Source organism: Heloderma suspectum, chromosome 3 (genome assembly GCF_057233095.1).
Source record: "Heloderma suspectum isolate Gila_16-S chromosome 3, 16-S_ref, whole genome shotgun sequence".
In the NCBI taxonomy this organism is placed as follows: Eukaryota; Metazoa; Chordata; class Lepidosauria; order Squamata; family Helodermatidae; genus Heloderma; species Heloderma suspectum.
Window position 1 is genome coordinate 223,276,366 of NC_139460.1, and position 20,315 is coordinate 223,296,680.

Here is a 20,315-nt window from a genome sequence, read left to right on the forward strand (position 1 = left end):
GTAGGAATGTCCCTCTCCTTGAGCATGTATATTCAGGTGTCTTTCTGAATGGCCATAGGAAAGCATTGGGCTGGAAAAGCAGTCCCACAGAAAAGAACAGGAGCCCCAAAACTGTACATGGGTGAAAGAGTTAGTTGCCCCAGGAGCACTAATTTGATGCATGTTCCTTAGGAATTCCCCTCCTAGTGCATGGCCATAATATTCAGATGTCCTTCCGAATGGCCATAGGAATGCACCAGACTAATATAGGAAGCCCCCAGAAAATAGCAGGAGCCCCGAAACTGCTCATGTTAATGCCGCCAAAGTGCCCAAGAGTCACTATTATAAGCACGCTTCATGGGAATGACCCATCCTTCTACATGGCCACAATATTCAGGTGTCCTTCAGAATGAAAGGAGAGGAAGGTTTTTTTAGGGATGTACAAAATTGACTCACCGTTTTGTCTGGGGTCATTCGTGGGGGGGGGAGGTGCTCCATTCCTCCCCGCAAAATTCTCCCCGGCTGGCTCCACTCCATGGCAATTCCGTGGAGCCACCAGCCGGGGCCACCCGCAGCCGGACATCTGGCCGCTGGGCTGCGCAGGGATGCAAATGGCAGCCGCCGTAGCCGCCGCCATTTGCGTCCCTGTCTTTTGACGTGATAGGCTACGTAAATATATATGTAGCCTATCACAGCAATAGGCAGGAACACAAATGGCGGCCGCTGTAGCCGCTGCCATTTGCGCCCCTGTCTTTTGCCGTGATAGGCTATGTAAATATATACGTAGCCTATCACAGCAATAGGCAGGAATGCAAATGGCGGCCGCCCTAGCCACTGCCATTTGCGCCCCTGTCTTTTGCCGTGATAGGCTATGTAAATACTTATGTAGCCTATCATGGCCATTTGAAAGGAGGTGAATGGCAGCCTCAGATGCAGCTGCCATTCGAGGAGCACCGGAACGGCTGACAAAGGTAGGCTCCATTTCAGGCCCATTTTGTGGGGTGGTGGGGCGGGTGGCTTCATTCTGCCATGGATTCCGGGGGGCCAAATGCGCTGGCATTCGGCCTCCCTGGAATCCATGGTGAAATTCTCCAACACCCCTAATTTTTTTCTCCCTCACATAATACTAGAAACCAAGGTCATCCCATGAAGCTGACTGGTGGGAGAGTTGGGACAGATAAAAGGAAGTACTTCTTCACACAGCACATAGTTAAACTATGGAATTCGCTACCACAAGATGTAGTGAAGGCCTACAACTTGGATGGCTTTAAAAGGGGGGTAGACAAATTCCTGGTGGAAAAGGCTATCAATGGCTACTAAGCTTGAAGGCTATATGCTACCTCCAGTACCAGAGGCAGTGAGCCTATGTACACCAGTTGCTGGAGAAAATGGGTGGGAGGGTGCAGTTGCAGTCATGCCGTGCTTGTTGTTTCCTGGTCGACAGCTGGTTGGCCACTGTGTGAACAGAATGCTGGACTAGATGGACCCTTGGTCTGATCCAGCATGGTTCTTCTTATGTTCTTAATGGCCATAGGAATGCATTGGATTGAGACGAGTAGCCCCACAGAGAAGAGCAGGAGTCCCAAAACTGCTCACAAATGATAGAATTGGCAGCCCCAGACATCCCTAAAGCCCAGATATGATATACGCTCCATGGCAATGGGCCCTCTGTCCGCTGATCCATAATTTTCAGATTTCCTTTGGAATGGCATAGGAATGCATTGGACTGAGGTAAGCATCCCCACAGGAAAGAGCTGGAGTCCCCAAGCTGCGCATGGGTGCTAGATAGGGTAGCCCCAAATGTCTCAAGAGTCAATATTTGATGACATTGGAATGGCCCCTCATGTGTATGGCCATAATGTGCAAGTGACCTTCAGAATGACATAGGAGTGCTTCTCAGAGCAGCCCCTCAGAAATTAGTAGGAGCCCCAAAACTGAACACAGGTGATATAGGGAGTACCCCAAAACATCTGATGTGAGCAGAAGCCCCAATACCACTCATGGATGCCCCAAGGGAGCCCCTCCTCCAAATGCTAAGAATCTGGATGCCACGCATGCAGCATAGCAATGGCTTTTCCTTCCAAATGGCCACAGAATTCAGCTGGAGTGATAGAGGGAGCCCCACAGGAAATATCAGGTGTCCCAAAATTCCTCATGAGTGTACTGTGGGTGAACACTTACATTATCTGAAGGATCCCAATGACAGAACCCCTCCATAGAAATGGGCTCTTCTTCCAAAGGGGCACTGGAAGCATCTGTCCTTCCCAATGTCCATACAAATGTATTGGACTGATATCCATAACCCCACAGGATAGAGCAGGAGCCCTATTACTATTCCCACATGGCCTGAGAAAATGGCCAATATAACTCCTATGGTTCAGATGTGACCACCCCTTCATAGCACTGGGCAAGAACGCCAATTTATGACATCCTCATATGAGGCAAAACAGCATAACATAGCATAGTAATGGAAAATGTGACAGGATAGTTCAGGTGCCTCAGATTTGTTAGAGGTCACTGGAGTTGTTCCCTAAAACCACTCTATTGGTAAGTGTTTTGATTTGTAGCTGTTTTCTGTGAGAAATCAATGTTCATCTCTTGCAGGTATTTTGATTTGAAGATGATCCCTAGATTCTTCCAAGGATTTCTTAGCCATTCAGAATGAACCAATGTATTTCAATGGCCTTCAATGTTGTCCTTTTTAGTAAGTCCCTCTTAAGGCTTAGGCAGGTACATTATTTATTATTATTATTATTATTATTATTTATTAAATTTATTAATCGCCCATCTGGCCAGTCACCCAGCCACTCTGGGCGATGTACAACATATAATAAAACAGTTTAAAACAATAAAATTCTACAATAAAAACATTTTCTAAAATACCCTAACCCACCCCAAATGCCTGCCTGAACAACCACTTTTTAATGCACAGCGGAAGCTCATTAAAGAGGGGGCATGGCGGAATTCCCTAGGGAAGGAGTTCCACAGAGTGGGGGCCACCACAGAAAAGGCCCTCTCCCTTGTCCCCACCAGTCTAGCTGTCCTGGCTGATGGGACAGAGAGAAGGCCAACCGAGGCTGATCTTGTTAAGCAGCCTGTCTGGTTTTGCTGGAGGCGCTCCTTAAGATAGGCTGGGCTGGAACCATATAGGGTTTTAAAGGTCAAAACCAACACCTTGAATTTGGCCCGGAAAACAACTGGTAAACAGTGCCGCTCCTTCAGCACTGGAGTGATGTGATCTCGCTGGCAGCTGCCTTTAATCAGGCAAGCGCAGCGTTCTGTACCAGCTGCAACTTCCAAACCGTCTTCAAGGGTAACCTCATGCAGAGCGCATTACAGTAGTCTAAACGAGAGGAGACCAGGGCATGTACTACTGATGGGAGCAGATGGTCGGGAAGCAAGGGGCGCAGCCGCCGTATCAGATGGAGTTGATACAGCGCTGTCCGGCTCACAGCTGACACCTGAGCCTCCATGGACAGCTGGGAGTCCAAAATGACCCCCAGGCTGCGGACCTGGTCTTTCAAGGGTAGCCGTACCCCATTCAACACCAGGTCAACATCCCCCAGCCTCCTCTTGTTTCTCACCAAAAGTACCTCGGTCTTGTCAGGGTTCCGCTTCAGCTTATTCCTCCCCATCCAGCCACTCACCATCTCCAGACATTTGGACAGGGATTTTACAGCCAACCTTGGTGAAAATTTGAACGAGAAGTAGAGCTGCGTGTCATCTGCATACTGATGACACCGCACCCCAAACCTCCTGATGATAGCCCCCAGCAGCTTCACATAGATGGTAAATAGCATCGGGGAGAGGATGGAACCCTGTGGCACCCCACAAGTCAGTGGTCATGGGTCTGAAACCTCCTCTCCCAGTGCTACCCTCTGGTACCTGCCGGAGAGGAAGGACCGGAACCACCGCTATACGGTGTCTCCAATGCCCAACTCCTCCAGGAGGTCCAGGAGGATACCGTGGTCAACAGTATCAAAAGCTGCTGAGAGGTCGAGGAGAACAAGGAAGGAGCATTCACCCCTGTCCAGAGCCCTCTTCATATCATCCACCAAGGCGACCAAGCCGTTTCTGTCCCATGCCCAAGCCTGAAGCCCGACTGAAATAGGTCTAGATAATCAGTTTCTTCCAAGTGTGCCTTCAACTGCATCGCCACCACCCGCTCAGTCACCTTGCCCAAAAATGGCAGATTTGAGACTGGGCGAAAATTGTTCAAAACGTGAGGATCCAAGGAGGGCTTCTTTAAGAGCAGTGTTATCACTGCCTCCTTGAGGGGCTGATGGCATCACTCCCTCCTCAAGGGAGGCGTTCACCACTGCCCTGATCCCCTCACCCAGTCTCTCTCTGCAGCCCATAATGAGCCAAGATGGGCAAGGATCAAGCAAGCAGGTAGTCGGCCTTACAGATGAAAGCACCTTGTCCGCTTCATCAGAAGGAAGAAGCTGGAGCCGATCCCACAAAACCGGTTTGCCACAGGCTGCCTCTTGCTCGCTAACTGTATCCACATTCCACAGCGTGCAGAGTAACACTCCTAATCTGATAAATTTTATCTGCAAAGTGCCTTGCCAAGGCCTCACAGGAGGCCTTAGGATGCTCCAGTGGTTCCGGAGCCACAGGACCGACCAGGCTCCGGACCACTTGGAACAGCCTCCTAGGACAGCATACATACGAATAAGGATGTTGTGGGCACTCGATATGGGAGTGGGAGTCCGATGGGGTCCCCCTCCCGCTGCTTGGAACCCTGGAGCCACATTTGCAGACCACAGAGCAGTCACTGGACCTGTCCACAAGTGCCGCATGGTCTGCGACCCCCCGACAGCCCTCCTGCTCCTTCCCCGAGCCACTGTTTGCACAACAATGGCAGCTCGGCCATTTCCGGGAAGGGAATGTTGCATAGATTGTGGCCGTAAAAGGAAATCTATGCAATGTTACAGGTGTGAATGGCCCATTCACGCCTGTGATGTTGGGCAGATCGTCCTCATAATGTCTGTGTAGATTGCAAATATGATGGCTCAGGGAAGGAGCAATGGGGGCTGCTGGGCACGTCTTGCTCACTCACCAAGCCGTCGAGGGGCTCACACGGTGCAGCAATCAGGAGTGGGTGGTGGCTCAGTGAGTGACCAACGGTCCCGGAGAGTCCGGTCCATCCATCCCTACATATGAATGAGTGCAAGTGGTTCCTTGGTAGGGTTTTTTCTTATTTGAACATCAAAACCCATGCTTTCTGCTTTTGAAAGGATTTTCCATTTTAAAGGATAGGGCCTGGGGTGGATTGCTGCTGCGCAAGAAACATATGGCCACATCTCTCTGGGTTAGAAGGAGGAGGATCCTGGCCATCTGATTATGATCTACTTATGACAGAGTACTTGTCCGTTTAGTTTCTTCACAGCCTCCAACACACATCTGCTTTGTAAAGGCACTGGAGAAGCTCCTTCAAATCTCTGTTACCACCTCCTTCAAGAGAAGTTGAAACTAAGCTCATAACTAAGGCTTTGGGGTGAAATTAACATTTGCAGAGCAATTTCCTCCATACCGCTATGGGATCTCTAGCCTGAAAGCAGAAAAGCTGAAAAACAATAAGGTACAGTGAAGACCTTGCTTTGGGTGAGTAGTCCTTTTTATAGGGAGATTTGTTTCCTTATTTTTTTTTAAAAAAGTAAGCAGCAGCAGTGCTCTGGGGAGAGCTGTAACCAAGACAGGCTTGGTTTTAAAACCCTTGAGGTTTTAAAGAGCCACCCTTCAACCATCCTTCAATTTACTAAAAAATACAATTACATCTTTAAAAGCAGTTACAAAGTGTTTCCAAGTATTGGGTAAGTGAGTGTATGTTACTTGGCTGCTGTGATATTATGGGGTGTTCCATGTACACATCCTTCCAGTGGTGCTTCACCTCCATTCCATGAAGAGGGATGGGATTTTCCCCCAGTTCGCTGAGAATCAGAACTAATGCTACCGAACCAGTTCCATGAGAGCCTACAACGGGATAGAGATATCTGTATGCAGGTCACCTGGCAGTTTTCAAAACAAACCCTGAGAAGTCCTTGTTTAGACCTGTAGAATTACTTAGGCTGTAATCCTGTACCACCTTCCATGGGAGGAAGAGTCAAACTACACATTATGTTAACTGCGTAGCACGGAGCTGAGCCTGACTCTTTACTTTAGTGTAACTGCACATGGCCCCAATCCAGATTAAACCTCCTCCCCCACACATACACACCCTTTGTCTTGCTGAAATTCCACTCCCCCACCTATCTAGGTAGAAGAATGCATTGGAGTCAATGGAGGTTTTTCCTTTCTAAACCCCCCCTCCCCTGCCATTTGGAATTACAGAAGTTTTAATCTTTCGCCAGCCAATGAACGTCTAGTGTGACACTAAGGGCTCCTTCACACAGGGCTTTTTTCTTGCTATTGAGTTTGGTTAGGCACAGAAGTTTGCGGATCCTATACACAACACCGTCTTCCTCCAGGACACCTCCCGTTCTTTGTGAGCTCTATTGCGTTGTTTGTCATGATGACGAAAGTCCAGCATTTTCCATCCTACCATCACGGACTTGCATTGAATTGCGATATACTAATTAAAGACACTTTATTGCAAATATTACAACAGCACAAACTAGTGGCTTTGTAATGAAACACATAGAACTTCTTGGGAAGTTTAGTTTTTTTGAGAAGCCATGTAGAAAGGAGCCATTCTAATCCCACAAAGATTCCGGAAGCAGAAGCACCAATAAATTGCAGGATGTTTAGCCTTGTGTGATGAAGCCCTAAGTCTCATTGAACTCAATGGCACTTGTCTTTGAGCAGACACAGAGGAAGACTGGAAGATATTGTGGTGAAACAACATACATTGGTGAGACTAGGAAGAATTTTGTTTACGTTCATAAATCATCCCAAAATGTCATGCTTCCAATCTTGAATGTGAGCATGAGTGGAGACATTCAAGAAATGTCTGCAATTTCACCAAAATTGTGATTGCATTCAAAAAATCACTTTTTTATGCTTTAGTCAATGGAGGGAATAGTGCTCTTTTGAAAAATATGCACAGAAATGTGCATTTTTTCCATTCAACATGGTGCATTGCCATTTAACACACCGACAACCGCATCCTCCTTCCCTTGGAATCTGAACATAGCAGTATTCTTGGCACCCTGCTTGCTGCACCAATTGCATTGCCCCAGCCGTGGGCTTCAAACTCTTAATTTAGAGGTGCCAAGATAGTGATAAATCAGACCCAGGTTTACTTACAAGGAGATAGTTTATCGAGTACAATAAGCACACAAGCATACCCAATGGTTGGATCAGACAGCTTCTCTGAACCCAGAGCCATGGGGTAAAATGGGTTTTATACCATACATGTTAGCAGTGAGGCAGAACGACACTAGCAAGCGCCACCTAACGTTCATTCCCAGCATAGACTAGCTGTGCTTGGTTCCCAGCACAGCCACCTACAGCTTTAAGACAAACAAACTTTGCTTCCCAGGCACATAAGACACTCTGCTCATTAGTATGGAGTGTGCTAGGCTGCTATCGGCCTTTGACTCATCTCACACGCTCAGAGGCCCACTAGCAAGGGAATTGCACTAATAATGAACTTAAGCAAAGCATTATGGCTCTCTAGGCCTCTCTAACACTACAGGTAAATTGGTTACAGGCTTGGGGCCAATACATTCCATCCCCAGATGATCAAAGGACGATACCAGTTTACTAATAGCTTGGTTCAGGCGTGGGGCCTTACATTCTACCCCCACCCCCCAGATGATCAAAGGGCGACTAAATCTTTGTGTCACAATCTCTTCTTACCCAGAGGGCCGGATCTTCTTTGCCCTGCAGTTTGATCACCAGGGGGTTGACATCTACTTGAATATATACTTTAAAATATGACAGCCATATGAGCAAGCATCCAAAGCTATAAATCTGCTAAAAACAGTCAAGATTATTGCAGCCATTCGTTTCCACCACTCCCTGATTCCCTGAAACCAGTCTGAAATCGGTTCGAAGAGGGACTCCTCTTCTAGGTGATATATTTTCTCACTTTGCACATACAGAGCCCTGACACTGTGATTTATCACACTCTGCTTGATATGTAACAGCCCAAAGGTGGGCTATTACTTCTTCCCCCTGTTTGGGAAGAGAAATCTCTCTCTCTCTCTCTCTGACCTGCCTGTTTTGCAGATCGTGTTTCAAACTTTCTACCTATAACTCTCCGCTCCATGTACCAGCCTTAACCCTTCACTTGTCTTCTCTGCAAGTTAGGCTGTTTGCCTTCGTGCTATAGTACTAAGCTCTCTCAACAGAACCTTAACCTACTTAAACCTTTCTGCCTTACAGCAGTCCCAATGACGCAAATTTAGGATAGGCTCTCTTTTGCCTTCTCTTTGCCTTTGCCCCTTCTTTGTCTTATGTCTGCAACTTTCTCTTTCTCTCTGTCCCTCTCTCCTTGTCTTTCTCTTTCTCTTTTTTTCATAGATTTGTTTGCCTCCTGCGTGTTAACCCTGAAGGCTCTGACCCAGGTGGCACTAATATCAAACCATTGGGAACCACACTCAGTGTCATTCAGGGTTACAACTGACAATAAAGACGTTTGCAAATATCACATGGTATTTAAGAAATCATAAAATGCACACAACAAACGAAATCTAACACTATGACTGGAAAACACCTCTTGCATGGTGAGGCATGATGAAGCAGATCCAGCAATCATACTGCTCCTCCAGGTTGCATAGTCAGGGCCCATCAAGATCAAGGGAAGGGCATACTCACACATGCAAAGAGTTCTAGGCCAACTCTACGCTGCATGAGTTCTGGCAGAGGGAAGTCCAAAAGCCGTAGATCAAACTCAGCCTGCCGTATACTGAGGTGACTACGAACATACCTGACACACAATCCACAGCAACGAGAGTTCAAGTCTATGAAAAGCCTCACAGTACTTTCTATGGCAAGTCTTTAACAATCCAAAGTTCCAGTCCATGTGCAGAGTGCCTCTCAAAAGCCCAGACGATGATGGATCCAAACAGAGAAGGCTTTGGGCAATGAAGACAAGATGCTCTTAGCAAAGGCTCCCTGTCTCTGCATCAGCTCAAAAGGGAAGTCGTGACTGTAGGACACCCCCTCCAGATCCCTTGACAGACAAGGGCCTTTAGTCTTTCAGCAAGGCTTCTGTCTAAACAGAGCAGCACTGCTCAGCTTTCTAGCTGTGATGCTTCAACCTGGACAATTCTTTTGCAAATCCCACTCTGTCTGTCTGGTTCTCACAGACATCTTCCAGCCGCCCTGCTGGTTTGAGAGGAAATCTCAATTTAGGCTATTTCAAACCCATTAAAAACAACAATTATCTCTTTTGCAAGGAGAAAAGGAGAGATAATTGGCTATGATCCCCTCCCCTTCTGCAAAAGTAAACTTAAAGCTACAAGGCAGTTTTGAACTGCACGACTCTTAACAGCAAGGGAACAACAATTGTACTTTTAATACTTCTTAAACAAGGAGTAAGAAAACTGAGGCTTGAGTCAGGGGAAAATCTCTTGGGGCCATCTATCACTAGTTAGGCTAGCCAGGGATTCACAACATGACACACACACCCTTCTTCTCCCTCAACTTGGGGAACACACAGAAACAAAATGCCAAAACTCAGGACGCTGCAGGGAGATGGGGGGTCGCCTTTTACTTGCATTCTTTACGCAGCCATCAATCTTCTTTGGGAGGTGGCAGGGTGATTCGCAGGGCTTCAAAGTAAAGCTTTACAGTTTGTTTTTGTAAATCCCAAGTTCAAAACAAAACACAATGAGATCTTTGCCTTGTCAGGGGCAAAAAATGACTCGGGTCAGCTTTTTCCACTGGGGTCTCAAATAGGAAAACAGTCTTAGTTTGCAGTTGTGACATCACTTACAGTGTCAGCCAGCCAGCTATACAGGTCTCACTGTTTTTGGAGACAGCTACTACAATATCTTCTTTCTCTCAATCAGGTTGGGTCTCCCAATTTGTTGCAGCTTGCAGGAGCATGGTAGTAGCACTTTGGCTTGGCCAGGAACGATGCTGCCAGGTTTGCTCAATATCTTCAGCACACACACTCAGGCAGTCCAACACTGGACATTCAAACCAGTGAGATTTCTTTATTGCAGGGAATCCCACGGCAAAAGCTTAATGGTTACACTCTTCAGAATTCATATAGCTGATGGTCAGTAGCTACAGGCTCTATGAAATTCTAAAACAGTTTACAATTAAACACTGTTACCTTGACAGAGATCTTCAACATGGTCTCTCCATTCTGCCTTGGAACCATCCTCTGGCACACTTTCCACTCTAACAGGGGTCTAGCCCATGCCCTGGGGGCACTGATTCTTCACCTTTACTCCGTTTCTCGTCTTCATCTTCTGGGTCTTCATCTTCGGTTTCCACTTTTTAGGGATTTCATCCCAATCAGGCGAGGTGATGATGTTGCACATCTTGGAACGCTGTGGGCACTTCTTCTGAGCGTGGCGTATCAGTTTAATGGCTACTTCTTCAGCCTCATGCTCCCATGCCTCATTAGAGGCCAGGCTGTCTTGCAATGTTTCTCTAATTAACAGCCTTAAATCTTCTTTCTGCAGCTCATCCATGAGCTTTTCTGCTGTTCTCTCTCTCCATTCCAACTCCTTCTGCCTGACAGTTTGCAACGCTGTCAGCAACAGCCATGCCAGAGTTCCTGCACCCTGCACCTCCTTAGCTGACCGCTTTTCCAGCTGCAGAGATTCCAATGCAGTTTCCAGAGCCACTGGCGTGCAGTCTTGCTCAACCTCTGGGCATGCTTCCGGTCGCTCAAGACCGCCGATGGCTTTGCAGCTGGCCCCACAGCTCCAACTGTGGCCAGGTAGTCAGTTTAACACGCTGACAACCGCATCCTCCTTCCCGGGCTTTGAACTTTTAATTTAGAGGTGCCAAGACAGTGATAAATCAGACCCAGGTTTACTTACAAGGAGATAGTTTATTGAGCACAATCAGTACACAGGCGTACCCAATGGTTGGATCAGACAGCTTCTCTGAACCCAGAGTCATGGGTTAAAATGGGTTTTATACCATACATGTTAGCAGTCAGGCAGCACGACACTTTCAAGCGCCACCTAGCATTCATTCCCAGCATAGACTAGCCATGCTGGGTTCCCAGCACAGCCACCTACAGATTTAAGACAAACAAACTTTGCTTCCCAGGCACATAAGACACTCTGCTCATTAGTATGGAATTTGCTAGGCTGCTATCGGCCTTTGACTCATCTCACATGCTCAGAGGCCCACTAGCAAGGGAATTGCACTAATAATGAATTTAAGCAAAGCATCATGGCTCTCTAGGCCTCTCTAACACTACAGGTAACTTGGTTACAGGCCTGAGGCCAATACACAATACCTGAGTGAGGTGAAATGAGCTTGAAATGGCATTTGGAACATTTGTTGTTGTTGTTGTTGTTTATTCGGTCAGTCGCTTCCAACTCTTCATGACTTCATGGACCAGCCCACACCAGAGCTTCCTGTCAGCCGTCGCCACCCCCAGCTCCCCCAAAGTCGAGTCCGTCACCTCCAGAATATCATCCATCCACCTTGCCCTTGGTCGGCCCCTCTTCCTTTTGCCTTCCATTTTCCCTAGCATAAGCATCTTCTCCAGGGTATCCTGTCTTCTCATGATGGGGCCAAAGTACTTCAGTTTTGCCTTTAATATCATTCCCTCAAGTGAGCAGTCTGGCTTTATTTCCTGGAGTATGGACTGGTTTGATCTTCTTGCAGCCCAAGGCACTCTCAGAATTTTCCTCCAGCACCCACAGTTCAAAAGCATCTATCTTCCTTCGCTCAGCCTTCCTTATGGTCCAGCTCTCGCGGCCATAGGTTACTACGGGGAATACCATTGCTTTAACTATGCGGACCTTTGTTGTCAGTGTGATGTCTCTGCTCTTAACTATTTTATCAAGATTTGTCATTGCTGTCCTCCCAAGAAGTAAACGTCTTCTGATTAGCTAGCTGCAGTCAGCGTCTGCAGTAATCTTTGCACCTAGAAAGACAAAGTCTGTCACTGCCTCCATGTTTTCTCCCTCTATTTGCCAGTTCTCAATCAAGCTGGTTGCCATAATCTTGGTTTTTTTGAGGTTTAACTGCAACCCAGCTTTTGCACTTTCTTCTTTCACCTTCATCATGAGGTTCCTCAGCTCCTCCTCGCTTTCAGCCATCAAAGTGGTATCATCTACATATCTGAGATTATTAATGTTTCTTCCAGCAATTTTAACTCCAGCCTTGGCTTCATCAAGCCCAGCACGTTGCATGATGTGTTCTGCGTACAGGTTGAATAGGTAGGGTTCAACTCTCGTATACAACCCTGCCATACTCCTTTCCCAATCTTGAACCAGTCCGTTGTTCCGTGGTCTGTTCTTACCATTGCTACTTGGTCGTTATACAGATTCCTCAGGAGGCAGACAAGATGACTTGGTATCCCCATACCACCAAGAACTTGCCACAATTTGTTATGATCCACACAGTAAAAGGCTTTAGAATAGTCCATAAAACAGAAATAGATGTTTTTCTGAAACTCCCTGGCTTTCTCCATAATCCAGCAGATATTGGCAATTTGGTCTCTAGTTCCTCTGCCTTTTCTAAACCCAGCTTGTACATCTGGCAATTCTCGTTCCATGAATTGCTGGAGTCTACCTTGCAAGATCTTGAGCATTACCTTACTGGTATGTGAAATAAGTGCCACTGTTTGATAGTTTGAACATTCTTTGGTGCTTCCCTTTTTTAGTATGGGGGTATAAGTTGATTTTTTCCAATCTGTTGGCCATTCTTGTGTTTTCCAAATTTGCTGCCATATGGCATGCATCACCTTGACAGCATCATCTTGCAAGATTTTAAACAGCTCAGCTGAGATACCGTCATCTCCTGCTGCCTTGTTATTAGCAATGCTTCTTAAGGCCCGTTCAATCTCATTCCTCAGGATGTCTGGCTCTAGCTCACTGACCACACTGTCAAATCTATCCCCGATATTATTATCCTTCCTATACAGATCTTCCATATATTCTTGCCACCTTTTCTTGATCTCTTCTGCTTCTGTTAGGTCCTTGCCATCTTTGTTTTTGATCATACCCATTTTTGCCTGGAATTTACCTCTGATGTTTCTAATTTTCTGGAAGAGGTCTCTTGTCCTTCCTATTCTATTATCTTCTTCCGCTTCCGCACGTTGCTTGTTTAAAAATAATTCCTTATCTCTTCTGGCTAACCTCTGGAATTTTGCATTTAATTGGGCATATCTCCCCCGATCACTGTTGCCTTTTGCTTTCCTTCTTTCTTGGGCGGCTTTCAGTGTCTCAGCAGACAGCCATCTTGCCTTCTTGGTTTTCTTTTTCTTTGGGAAGTTTTTTGTTGCCGCCTCCTGAACAATGTTGCAAACTTCTGTCCATAGTTCTTCCGGGACCCTATCTACTAAATCTAGTCCCTTAAATCTATTCTTCACCTCCACTGCATATTCATTAGGAATATTCGTGAGCTCATATCTGACTGATCTGTGGGTCTTCCCTATTCTCTTTAGTCTGATTCTAAATTGTGCAATAAGAAGTTCATGATCTGAACTACAATCAGCTCCAGGTCTTGATTTACCAACTGCATAGATGTCCGCCACCTTTGGCTACAAAGGATGTAGTCAATCTGATTTCGGTGTCGACCGTTTGGTGAAGTCCATGTATAAAGTTGTCTCTTAGGTTGCTGGAAGAGAGTGTTTGTTATGCACAGTGAGTTGTCTTGGCAAAATGCTATCAGCCTATGTCCTGCTTCATTTTGTTCTCCCAGACCATGCTTGCCTGTAATTCCAGGTGTCGTTTGACTACTCACCTTAGCATTCCAGTCTCCTGTAATGAAAATAACATCTTTTTCTGGCATAGTATCCAGTAGGTGCTGCAGATCCTCATAGAACTGATCTACTTCTGCTTCTTCAGCATCTGTGGTTGGGGCGTATATTTGGATCACTGTGATGTTAAATGGCTTACCCTGAATTTGAATTGAGATCATTCTGTCATTTTTTGGATTGTATCCAAGCACTGCTTTAGCCACTTTATTATTAATTATGAAGGCTACTCCATTTCTTCTGTGGTCCTCTTGTCCACAGTAGTAGATCTGGTCTGGTGGTCATTTGATGTGAAGTGGCTCATTCCAGTCCATTTCAGTTCACTGACACCCAAAATGTCTATATTTAATCTTGACATCTCCACAATAACCACATCCAATTTGCCCTGGCTCATAGATCTTACATTCCAGGTTCCTATGGTGTGTTGATCTTTACAACATCGGATTTGTCGTTCACCACCAGCACCATCGGCTGCTAGCCGTCCTTTCGGCTTTGAGCTAGCTGTGTCATCACATCTGGGGCTAGTTGAACTTATCCTCTGTTCCTCCCCAGTAGCATTTTGACCATCTTCTGACCTGGGAGTCCCATCTTCCGATGGTATACCGACATATCTCTGGTTGTACTGATCCATTTAGTTTTCATGGCAAGAATACTGGGGTGGGTTGCCGTTTCCTTCCCCAGGGATTGTATGTAGTCTGACCTCTCTGCCATGACGTTCCCATCTTGGGTGTCCCTCCACGGTTTAGCTCATGACGTTATTGAGGTGCTCAAGCTCCAGCACCATGACAAGGTAACAATCTCCTTTGCTGAAGTGGAACATTTTAGTGGGCTTGAAAGTTGCAAGTTCTTCCATCCCTAGATGAGACCTCAGCATGTGTTTTCCATGTTAACTGAAAGCTTTGGGCATGACATTGTTGCTTTAAACCTGCCCAAACCACTGCATTCTTATTAAGAAACAACTGTATTATTCCATGTAGGTTGAAGATGCGGAGCTTCATTATAGTAGCCTGTTTCTGCCAAGGAGTTTTCAGTTCAGAAGAATTCAAAACTTCAGAAGAACCTGTGACTAAAAATATACTGCACTCTGAATGCTATTTGAATCCTGTAAGTTGAGAACAGTTTGGACCATTGGTCTTTGGGTAGCTGATGCCCCAAAGGCAGCAGCTTTGATGGCTTTTTAGCAGGTGAGGTGGTATATAAATGTCAATAATACATGATGATTAAATCAATAAAGATAAAGGCTGGCTCCCCACAGCTCTTCTTCACTGCATCCAAAGCTGCCCTCTTCCCCTGCAGCAGGGGCCCTGGAGGTGGTGGATCCAATTTCAGCATTGCTGTCGATGTGAGCTGCCAGCCAGCAGAACCTTCCCAGTCCCACTTAGGACTGTTGAAGCGATTGCAGTAGGGCGTGGGAACTTGGGGCTTAAGCAAAGGCTTTATGGGAATGGGTAGGTTCTGAAGAGAGATTAAGGACGTGCATTATGTAGATGTTCTGAGAAGCAATTCCAAGCATATGGGGCAAGAAGGGAGAAAGGGTAGAGTCTTCTGATGGAGCAGGAGGCCTTTAGACAGCAGTGGATGGGGAGTGTTAAATATCTCCACCCCATGTGTCATATGTAATCATGAGCACATGCCAGGTCTGGCATAACCTTGGAATCAATGGCTGTAATGTGTGTATCTTGCAAAGAAATGACAACACATGTTGCAACGAACATAGCTTCATTGCAACAAGAAGCTCCACCACAGGCAAGGGCTTTACGGAGACCTGCATGTGCACCTGGTAACATTTCAATCTGTTTTTTCAGTACAAAATATTACACTGGATGAGGCAGTGATGCAGTAACTCTGCATGCCACCATCACCACTTTCTGGGTTTCTAGTAACAGTATAATGGGTCTTTAGAAGTTAAGATCAAAGACTGGCCTGTCGTGAGACTTCTATTATCATATTTCCTTAAATAAATGACCTAGTGTAAATTCGGTCCCGTTTAACCTCAGAACCTGTGCCAAATGGGTCCGAAGCACCCCCGTGGGTAACCAAACAGACAAACATCACTACAGACAAAAGCGTAGATTGAAATCTATTCAAGGCTTTATTTTAGAGAAAATACAAAATAAAAAAGTGGCATGGTGGTTATATGAGCATTAGAAACTTCTCTACAATTACAGGGAAAGAGAATGCAACAAAAATAGAAGCTAAATCAAAAGAATTGCAATTGCCAAAGCTGGTACTATGAACTTGGCCAATAAGATAACTGCTTGAGCTTCTAGCATTGTTATGACTCCTCTTTTCAACTTACTCCTGTTTACTACTTGCAGTTCAAAGCTAAACCAAAACAACCTAAACTAAGTGTTAAGCCTCCCGCCGCCTCCTGCTTCTTACTTGAATACAAAAGCTTATGCTAAAGCATTACTAAGTTCCTCTAGGCATATGAAGAATAGAGATAGGAGTTAGAGTAAATGGAAAACCCAAGACCTGGAAATAATTCCATTTGCCACCTCTGCAGATGGGATTCCAAATCCCCTCCTCAGAAATAACCTCCAAGTCTCACATTCAGAAAGCACTCTAAGTCCTAAACTCAGAAATAATTCTAAGTTCTACTTTCAGAAAATACCTTAAGTTCCAAAGTCTAAGAGTCTAAAGAGGTCCATAGTTACTCAGATCCTTGGGCCTGGATCCTCCCATTACCTGTGCTTTTATACCTCTGCTTTGGTCAAAGGTGGGGCCCAAGGAGAAATGAGATGATCAGCTTCCAATAGAAACGGGGTGCACGTGGTTAGAGCATTTGCCCACCAATCAGAAGCAAGGTGTCTCATCTATCTCCTACAATTTCATATGTCTGGGGAACGTATCTGGCACCATTACAAACGGGTTACTTTGAAATGTCCCAAATATATATGTCCCAAAATATGACCGAAAGTCTGCCATCTGGGCATGTTATCTTGATTGACACATTTCTCTTTGGTATATCTTCTTTGAACTCCCTGTCATCTTTGGCCATTTTTGGTCATATCCGCCCAAACACCTCCTCCTAGTTGTCGCTCGTGCTCAGGGCTATACTTCCCCGCCCAAGAAAGGACATTCTCTTATCAGCAGGTGTACACCATGAAATGCCAAAACAGTACTTTTCCTCCTCTAAGTAGGCATCTGAGCATGCTCAGTTCTGCTGTTCATCTCACTTAGACACTCTGCCAGCACGTCATGGCCTTGAGCAAGCTCTGTGAAGCCACTTGTAAAGACAGCTGCATTTTTTTTTCCTTTCTGAAAAGACAGTCCTGCAAAATGTAGGGTTGTACAAAACCCCACTTACCTGGCTCTGTTGGGGTCAGCAGAGGGTGGGGAGGTGATCCGGTCCTCCCCCCTGGAATCCTGCCTGGCTGGCTCCGCTCCACAGCGAGGCCCCCATCCTCTGCCGGGCTGCTGCGGACGCAAATGGCGTCCTGCATAGGGGACACCATTTGTGTCCCTATGCTAGGCCGTGATAGGCTACGTATATATTTATGTAGCCTATCATGGCTAAAGCAGGGACGCAAAAGCCGGCTGCAGCAGCCCAGAAGACGACCCGGAGCCGCCACCACCACCAGAGCCGCCGCCAGTTAGGTCCGTTCTGGGGATTTCGGGGGGTGGGGGGGTAGTCCGTTCCACCATGGACTCCAGGGGAGCAGATTCTAAAGAATCCGGCCTCACTGAAGTCTGTGGCGGAATTCTCCAACATCCCTAACAAAATGTCAGTTAGAGTCTCAGTTAGTGAACTAACATCATTTAGCACAGAATCAAACTTCACAGTCTTCTCACCCAGGGGTCAAGAGTCTGGAACATAAAGCTGGTTACAAATCTGGGGTCTTCTAGGGGCTCTTCTTGTAGGCCTCCCCCAGATCAAATCAGCCATCTTTACTCTTTGTTAACCCTTTTAGTACCAGATTAACATCTAGCACTTCATTAATTTTGTCAACTCCCATTTCAATGGGTCCACTCTAATTTTGACTAAATCTGGATCCAGTGCTGTAAAATGTTTGGTTGTTTTACACTTAAGCCAAATTGCGGGGGGGGGGGGGTGGAATGAAGCATACAAAATCAGAAAAGGCTTGAATGTACATATTCACCCAGCCATTGTCCTAAGTGTGTGGTAAATCCGGATCCAGTGCTGTAAAACGTTTGATGTATGATATATGTTGTGACCCACCTAACTGAATGCAGCCCAGCAGCTATGTATGGCAGACCATTCCATGAACCTCCATTTATTGGCTGTCTGTCTTTGCCAGAATAAGGGGTTTATCTTTGACTTATCAATATTTTAATAACAACACTGGCAATTATCACCTTTCCCCCACTTAAGCTTTCAATTCAAGAATGAATATTGTGGGGGGGGGGATCCCTTGTCACGAACACATCATGTAAGTGTCCAAGCTCATTTCCCCTGTCTATGTACCTACCTTCCTGTCTAAATCATTCTTCTTTATTTATTAAGAAAGGTTTTTAAAAAGTTATTTATTACTTTATTCAGGGTTTGCATTCGGCAGCAATTCCATATTCCATACAAAATTTGTCCAAGCAATTTAGGGTTTCTATCTCACCCAGTGCATGAAAATGCATGAGGAGGGGTGGGGCTAAAGTGCTCCCTCTTCTCTCACATTTATTTTAACCCCTTTCTGAATGCCTAAATAGGGCTTAAGTTCCACCATTTTTAATGGCCACCGTACATTGAAATCCTGGTAACTTATCCAATGTTAGAGGCCACAGAAATGCCATTTCTTAGGCTTCCTTTAGCAGTAAGTCCTGTCTTCCTCCAAATGAATGCTTTGTTTAGGTCCACAGAGGATTCCTTCCAATAAGCCTACTTGGTTTTCCTCCTGCAGAGTGGCATTATCCGTTATCATGGCTACCCAAGTGAGGAATATCAGGTTGAGACAGAAGATGGATATATACTTACAGTCTTCAGAATACCTCATGGAAGATATAATGGTGAAAACAAAGGTAATGCCACCGAAAGACTAAGTGAATCAAATAGCAACCCACCCATCACACTTTGATTTTCTCATCTAGTCTGCCATAATATTTTGCCCATTCAAAGTCTGCCTTGAGATTTGCTGTTGATATATCTTACTATCCCTTTAATAGAACCCCAGTGGAACTCTGGGGAAAAGAGAGAAAAGTGAACTCCAGGGCAGCTGAGTCAGGGCTTTCAATGGGCACAGTAGTTTGGTGTGTTGATGGGAATTCTTTTTGATAATAACACTTTTATTTTTCTCTCTATTCCTGGTCTGGAGTGCAACACGTACATATATTATAACAGTAGCATTTGGTGGATCAGAAATTGCACTGCTGGTGGGATTTTTTCTTTCTGCATTGTGGAACAGATAAACAGATAAAAGAAGTTGTGATGTGTGGCCCTTGTTGAAGAAACCAAATTCAGAACCTATGGTTTTGGATAACTACTGCCCTGTGTCAGATTTGCCATTCTTGGGCAAGATGCTGGAGCATGTGGTGGCCTCACAACTCCAAGCCATCTTGGATGAAACTGATTATTTAGATCTATTCCAATCCAGTCAGGTTTCAGACCTGGTAATGAGACAGAAACATCCTTGGTCACCCTGGTTGATGAATTATGCTGGGGAATGGACAAGGGAAGTGTAACCCTGTCAGTTTTTCTGGATCGGCTTTCGATACCATCATGGTATCCTTCTGGATTGTTTATCTGGATTGGGCTTGGGAGACATGGTTTTGAAGTAGTTCCAGTCCTTCCTGGAGGAGCAGTCTCAGACTGCTGGGGGACTTCTGTTCAACACCATGGCAGTTAGCTTGTGGGGTGCCGCAAAGTTCTATCTTGTCCCCCATGCTTTTTCACATGTACACGAAACCACTGGGGGAAGTAATCAGGAGATCTGGGCTGAAATGGCATGGGTATGTGGATGATACTCAGCTCTATTTCTCATTTCTATCTGCACATCCCAGGGAGGCTGTGGAACTCTTGAACCAGTGTCTGGAGGCTGGGATGGATGAGGGTGAACAAGCTGAAACTGAATCCAGACAAGATGGAGTTATTGTGGGTTGGGAAACCAACTACTTCGGATGGAGATTTACAACTGGTCTTAGATGGGGTGGTATTCCCCCCCCCCCAGACCAAGTTTACAGTCTGGGAGTCCTCCTGGACTCTTTGCTAACTAGGAAGCCCAGGTGGCTGCAGTGTCCGGGAGTGCATTTTACCAGCTTAGACTGGCTCGCCAGCTGCAGCCCTATCTAGAGAGGGCGGACTTTACCTCAGTTATCCATGCACAAGTGATGTCCAGGCTGGATTACTGTAATGCGCTGTATGAGGGGCAGACTTTGAAGATGGTTCAGAAACTTCAGTTGGTGCAGGATGTGGGTGCCCAAGTATTGGTGGGGGTGAGGCAATTCAGTCATATAATGGCTATACTGCACCAGCTGCATTGGTTACCAGCGTGTTTCTGAGGCCGATTTTGACCTGTAAAGCATTAAACGGTTTGGG

The 20,315-nt window shown here is 45.9% G+C and overlaps 1 protein-coding gene across 1 annotated transcript in view; it reads left to right on the plus strand.

The window, feature by feature from the left end:
* The first annotated feature begins 5,360 nt into the window (after positions 1 to 5,360).
* Positions 5,361 to 20,315, plus strand: part of LOC146350802 (lipase member M-like) — a 42,801-nt gene continuing 27,846 nt past the window's right edge. Inside the window, exons 1-3 of the mRNA XM_084841914.1 lie at positions 5,361 to 5,586; positions 14,806 to 14,932; positions 18,685 to 18,802. Of these exons, the coding sequence (XP_084698040.1) occupies positions 14,813 to 14,932; positions 18,685 to 18,802 (238 nt within the window). The 5' untranslated portion in view covers positions 5,361 to 5,586; positions 14,806 to 14,812. The remainder of the gene's footprint in view (positions 5,587 to 14,805; positions 14,933 to 18,684; positions 18,803 to 20,315) is intronic.